The following is a 6,708-nucleotide window of genomic DNA, read 5'->3' as shown; positions in this document are numbered from 1 at the left end:
ATGACCTTCAAAATTCACATCAGCAAGATGAAAAATGATCTAAAGGGACCAAGAACAGGCAGTGATACTGATGCAGTAATACAACTGCTGCAAACTAAGAAAAACTGATTGAATTAAAGCTTCATGTGTTTTACCAGATCTTTATGTGTAAGGTACTCTAATAATAAAGAGACAACTATGAAAATTATTAGCATGTAAGATTTATGAAACCAGTTATTAATAAATTCATCTATTTTCTTCTTACACATTACACAAAATTAATTTCCTTAGTGTTCTGCCCTCCTTTTATTAACAAGGCAAAATGAGGTCCATTAGAAATACTATATATACTAACATTTTATAAGATGAGACAATTGATCTTCTGCTATAAAAATGACATTTATGAGGCTGTGATATGTGCTATCTTGATGTATAAACTCCCAACCTGGAAGGATGCTAATGGTATTCTATTAATTTGAGACTTATTACAGAAATAAATTGTAAGTTCTTGGAAAAATAAATTTCCTGAGTCATCATTTACAGGTTTGCTAATATGGCATCGCAAAGTGTGTGACTGGAGTACTCACAGAGGAATCTAGGGACATGCCACTCTGAGACATGCACCACCTACTATCCTGTGTTTACAACTACTGTGTTCATCCTGGGATTAATGTCCTTCTGAATTTATGGACAATAAAATTACTAGAAGAGTCTGACATCCTCACTGGAAGCAGACTCCTCTTTCAGCCTAGTTAAAAGTGGAGAATATTTATGAGTCCCATTAATTTTTATGTCACCAATTAATTTATATCCAAATGGTTACTTATTAATGAAAATACCATACACATAAAACACATAAACCCACAAATACCTCACATTCTTTTAGGAATTTTTCTGGACTGTTTCTCATTATTTTTTAAAATTAATTGATTTATTGGAACATTTTAGGTTTACTTAATAATCACATTCATCATAGGGATTCTGCACCTGTACATCATATAACTTGATTCTTTCTTTTCTCATTTCCCTACCTTACCTTCACCCTCTCAGGTTTTCTTTATTCTGTGTATCAAAGCTTCCATCCCAGACATAAACCACTTCTCTCATTGAGACATTGAGATTACTCAATCTATGTCTGTAAAAAAGTCATGTTTGGAATGGAATCTATTCTTGCTCTTCTAAAACACATTTGATTTGTTTAGTGAAGCTGTGTGTGTGTGTGTGTGTGTGTGTGTGTGTGTGTGTGTGTGTGAAGGAGGCACAGGAAGCGGGATCCAATAGAGTGTTATCTAGTTATCCAAGCATGAGTTATGTCTTTTTCTATGTATTTTTAACTATTGCTTCATTGTTCAACCATACTCAATAAACTTGCATCTGGAACTTGGCTGGCAACTAAAATATGACCAGCACCTTGAAATCAAAGTTTGCACTTATACATGCTTTCCCTATCCTGAAAGGAAATCAAAAATTCTTCTGTGTATAACTATTAACCTTCCACCTTCTAGAGAGATTATACTCCTGGACTTGAAAACCAAACAAAACAGAGTTTGTCTCCTCAATCCCTATTAATAATTAGTGCAATGGTCTTACCATATTGTACTTTGTTACTCTCTTTTACTTCTCAGTATTGCTCTGTCCAACTTTCTGACACCCTCTTATTCATGGAATCCTTCGAAACATTGCATACACCTTCTCTTTATTACTGCAAAAAATCTGACATCGCAATCAGAAATAATCCATACAACAGTTGATTCTCGCAATTTGATGACTCCATGACATTTCTCATGCTGTCTGTGAACACTGGGGTCGTTTACTCCCCAAACTATTTCTCAAAATCAGTTCTAGAAATCAAATTCTGACAATGTCTTAGGCTCATAGGAGTAAACAGAGAAAAATCTAAACTCATCACACTTCACCCCATGTTTATTTTCTACTTACTGTTTCCTAAGATAGTCAAGTTCAACACTATATGATAATTATCTGAAATTAAAATCTCGGAGTGCCGTCAAATTCAGCATTTTCTGTCAGCGTGACTTTCCTCTTGCTTCTCAAAATCTATGCGGTTTTAAGAGTTCTCATGAAGGCATCTTTCCTCATTAAACTCTTTGGGGCCTATCCCAATTTTTGACTCTAGAAGCTTGCAAGAAAGACTAAAACAGTCTCCTTAGTGATCTCCATGACTGACTCCCCATCTCTCCACTTCAGCGCTCACAGTATAGACACAGATAATTTTAGCAAAGCACTTCAGTCATTTCCTCTTTCACCACAAGGAGACAAAGAGCAAGTACCATTACATCAACACGATGGGGGAAATTAATTTGCAGTGACATGTTTAAGATATTCAACAAAACCTCTCTCTTACTGAAGCTACAATCTTTAAAGAAAAATCAAGTATTTTAAGGGATGTAAAACATTCCTCATCACAGACTTACCGGAGGTAGAGGTTTGGCAGGTTTGCAGTGCAGTCCTCCAACAAATTCAAAATTAGGCAGGTATGGACGAGGAAATTCAATATCCCAGTATGTCCGAATAAGCCAGATTTCAGCTTTGCCCATAGTCTCACATAGCGTAGTGGGCCTTCCTGAAGAAATTGAATTTCAAGTGGAGGACATGAACACATTTAGTTACCGACGGAAAATTACTGGTAATTTCCCTACATGCAATTACAGAGAAAAATTAGGTCTTTTTGAATAATTCTATGTTAAAATGGAAAAAGTTAGGCAGGAGGAAGAGTGGGAGGGGACGGACAGATGTGCCACAGAGGGCAAAATAGGACTTTAAGGGTAGTGGAAGAGAAGAAATATGCAACTATCATTTAATAACAACAAACAATCCAAAACTCAAATACGCCCAGAGAAACTGTTATGTTTAGCACTACATTTTCCTCCCTAGTTAAATGGCAGAAAATAGATGTACTCCATCACATAAACCTCAAGTCACCTCATGAGGACTTTCCAGTTTCCATGTGAGATGGTGCATTCAATTTATAGGTTTTATAGTGGGTTGTCACACAGACCATTGAGAGATCCGGCCAAGCATGGTCCATCATTTCTTCTTGACTCCATTCTGATATCCTAAGCTAATATTTCATTATTTCTTCAATAAAATGAACAATTCTCTCACTAAATCAGACGCAGCATGAGCTCACGAATGGTGTGAGATATGTGCACAGATATCACCAATAATGCACACTTACACACTGTTACAGTTAAATGATGTTTTTTGCAAGGCACACTTCTAGGTATCAGTTTTATAGTTTTGTGTGTTTGTGAGTAATGAAGAAAAGCATTTCCATACATAAATATCATGTCCTCAAATGAAAAAAGGAAGACTTGTAGCATAGGTCATGTTAGCTAGATTAACACAGAGAGAAAGCTACCTGTTCCAACCTAAGAAATAAATTCTTTAAACTTTCATGTGAGAAAGTTAATAAATAAAATCTCCAACTTTAAAAGTAAGATGTATATACTTTATTTCACGTCCACCTTCTGAGGGCCTAAAATAAATAACCTTGTACCAATGTATGAGCAAAAACTACGTCCAAGAAGCACAAGAGCAATAAACAACAGTAGAGGTCTTGATACCTGAAGGACAAGTCAGCAGAATTTACTCATAACACTGAGAAGCATCATGTGTGTATTTATTGTACAGTGTGTTCTTCCTTATTATTTATTGAGTTTATGCTCTAGTGTCAATTTCATGTAGGATAAGAAGTCTCAGTAGCTCAAACCAGAATAACAGTGGATATTTCAGTGAATTTGACAAATTCTACAGAGAGTTGAGTGTAAAGCTGACTGGATTTCCCATCAGACTGTTGATGTGCTGTGAGAAACATAGTTGGATAAACAATGAACCCAGCTATTTCTCACCTTAGGTACTGCAAAGCCTGAGTTCCATTAAGTGAAATGGTAAATACATCCAGAACATGTTTGGAGTCAGTTAGAAAATTTTAAATATAACTAAAGTTTGAATACACTCATGGCAATGTGAAGTACACATGAATTTATAAGTGGGTTGAATATGGGAGACAGACCACACAGAAGTACAACTTTCGGGGTCATCAGGATGCAAATAGAAATGAAAGTCACTTCAATTTTGAGATTGACGCAGACTGAGTAAACATTAAGAACATAAAAATTGCTGTTGGGGCTGGCCCATGCCTGTACTCTTGCACTTGGGATGCTGTGGCATGAGGATTGCCATGAGTTTGAGGCTAGCCTGGTCTATACAGTAAGTCCAAGGCAAGCCTGAACTACGTAGCGACCTCTCTCTCAAAAAATATTGCATTTCACTTGTAACTTCATAAGCAACTATGCTTGAATTAAGGTAACGACTCAATTCATTCTGAAGTGACAAATTTTAACATATAACAGCCTTGATAGACATAAAACAGGAAGAAGAATTAAGAAAAGTAAAGTAGGTGACATGGTTATAAAAAGGCTATTATTGTTATAAAGAAAATTTCAAAATACTTTTAATAAAAAATAATGCTGCAACCAAAAAAGTGATTAATTTCCTGAGTATATTAATATTGTTTCAATACAATATTAAAGTGGAATTCCTGAAGGAATAAAATCATTAGTTTTTTTAGTTAAATATTATCTACCATATTAATTTGGAAAAAAAATTTACCATAATTTGAAGCAATAACTTTATTCAATACTTGTGGGTAATGTTGACTTCTAATAATAATTTAGTAATAAGAGACAGTTGACACAAATAAAAAGACAACAATGTAAGTAATTTAAAAATTAAAGTTTCCATCTTAAAATACTGTGAAAACTCTCCTCAACAAGAGGAAACTCAAAGGTATGAATTAAAGACATGTTAGTTCAAATGTATTTTAACTACTGTAGTTAAATAAGAATAAAATTTTCCAAACAAGAAAGAGCAAGGAGAACTAGGTTATCAGTGTACCTAACTGTCTTTCTATCCATCCGATCATGCTTTCATATGTAGCAAAGGCAAAAAATGGACAAGTACAGTCTTAACTGAGGGGAAAATTTCATAAACTGGATACTAGTAATAAATGATTTTTTGACATGTGCAAAAGTTCAGATCATGTAAATTATATCATACACATAATACCATGCTCAGAATACTTCATGTCAGTTTATTCCTAGAACAGAGCAAGAATATTTTCTTACTCATTCAACTAACATTAAAAATTTTACTCAATAAAATTTTGTTATCCTCATGTCCTGGAAAAGAAACTTTATTGTACTAGAAAGATTCTCTGTTCTATATCTAACAAGAATGATATATTTTATTACATTAAACAGTACTTTGTGTGATTTTTCTTTGTGATTTTCCTTTAGAAAAACAATGAAGTGTCAAGGACTCCTACAAAAGCATCTGAGGATTATAAACAAAACACACAACTGAAATAAGAATGCTTATAATTGCTTCCTAGTTATGGTAATGAACAATCATTACTCTCACAGTTTTATGAAAAAGTAAAAGTTTTGAAAACATTTCTCTTTCAATTCTCTACGCTTTTCTTCAACTTCCTAGGTGACACTGAAAAGTAGCTTAACATAAAATTCCGAGTTTCTTACCTAATGCTTCACTGTAAAACTGATCCCAAACCTGAAAGTCATACTGCTGGAACCAGAAGTCAAACAAAAACGAAAGCAGTAGATTTTTCACCCTTTCCATAAAAGTCATTCTGCTTGTGAGTCCTCCCATGGGAACAGGCACATAGGAAGGTGGAGCTGGAAGCTGCCCACAGTATTTCTCTATGGTGTAGCCCGTGAAGTACCGTAGGGTGTTCACAAAAGGGATCCCAAGCATCTCAGCCACCAGCTCCCCACAGGGCACCAGAGGGTCTGTGAGCATCACATCATACATGGATTGCTGAAGCTTCTGCATGAGCGAATGGTTGTAGACTGTACTTGCACAGACAAGTTTCAAATCTTCAGTTGCTTGAAGAAAGACTTTTTGCAGTAGTCTTCCTGATTGCCAGAGTGGCAGTGTTGGCATGACATTCACAGCTAGTTCGATAAACTCATTTACCCTAATCTCAGAAGCATTGTTGTGAGTTGGTACAGGGATCACTTCAAAATGAAATGCAGAAGGCTTCCTGTAGTCAATGAAAAAACTGTTTGAAGGAGTCAGAACTGTCACCTCATGTCCTCTTTTCACGAGTTCCTCAAGAAGAGTCTTCAAGTTGAGCCAGTGGCTCATTTCACAGGGCCACACCAGCACCTTCCCACAGGATCCACAGCCAGCACAGCAGAGCTGCAGCAGCAGGACCGCGCAAGCCCACCTCCCGGGCACCATGCTGGCATCCCCAAAACACTGCTCTGGGGAGGCGCAGTGTGTGCGAGGATGAAGGGGCAATTTAGGTGCCAAAATTCATTAAATATTAACTTCCTGAGACAGGAAAGGATGCAAGTGAAAGGCACTTTGTCAATAGTATTATTTGGAAGGGTTCTTATATGTCTCTTGTTCAAGCAATGCAAACCATTAGATAGAAGTAAAGACTGTATTTGTTGTACTCATGGTACAATTCTCAATGCAATGACAAGCAAAAGCTGATATTTAAATTGATATTTTCTGTATATAAATGGAAAACTACTTTAAGTAAATACAGTAAAACCTGTAGTTTCTCTATTTGGTAAAAAATAAAGTCTGCTTTCAAATTGGTTATATTCTCCTCTAGCTAACAGGCACAATACCACAGTGAGAGATATAAAAAATTGTTTAATATGTTTTGGAAGAATGACA

General features: G+C 35.7%; 1 protein-coding gene across 1 annotated transcript in view; it reads right to left on the bottom strand.

Moving 5' to 3' along the window:
* The window catches only part of LOC106149479 (UDP-glucuronosyltransferase 2A3-like), an 18,456-nt gene extending 12,156 nt beyond the window's left edge, over nt 1-6,300 (bottom strand). Inside the window, exons 1-2 of the mRNA XM_013518475.1 lie at nt 5,538-6,300; nt 2,412-2,560 (exon numbers count right to left, since the gene is read on the bottom strand). Of these exons, the coding sequence (XP_013373929.1) occupies nt 2,412-2,560; nt 5,538-6,261 (873 nt within the window). The 5' untranslated portion in view covers nt 6,262-6,300. The remainder of the gene's footprint in view (nt 1-2,411; nt 2,561-5,537) is intronic.
* Nucleotides 6,301-6,708: the final 408 nt, after the last annotated feature.

Source organism: Chinchilla lanigera, unplaced genomic scaffold (assembly GCF_000276665.1).
Source record: "Chinchilla lanigera isolate Chin_1 unplaced genomic scaffold, ChiLan1.0 scaffold00046, whole genome shotgun sequence".
NCBI classification, from domain to species: domain Eukaryota; kingdom Metazoa; phylum Chordata; class Mammalia; order Rodentia; family Chinchillidae; genus Chinchilla; species Chinchilla lanigera.
The sequence above is the reverse complement of the archived record's forward strand: the minus strand, read 5'-3'. Positions and strand labels throughout refer to the sequence as shown.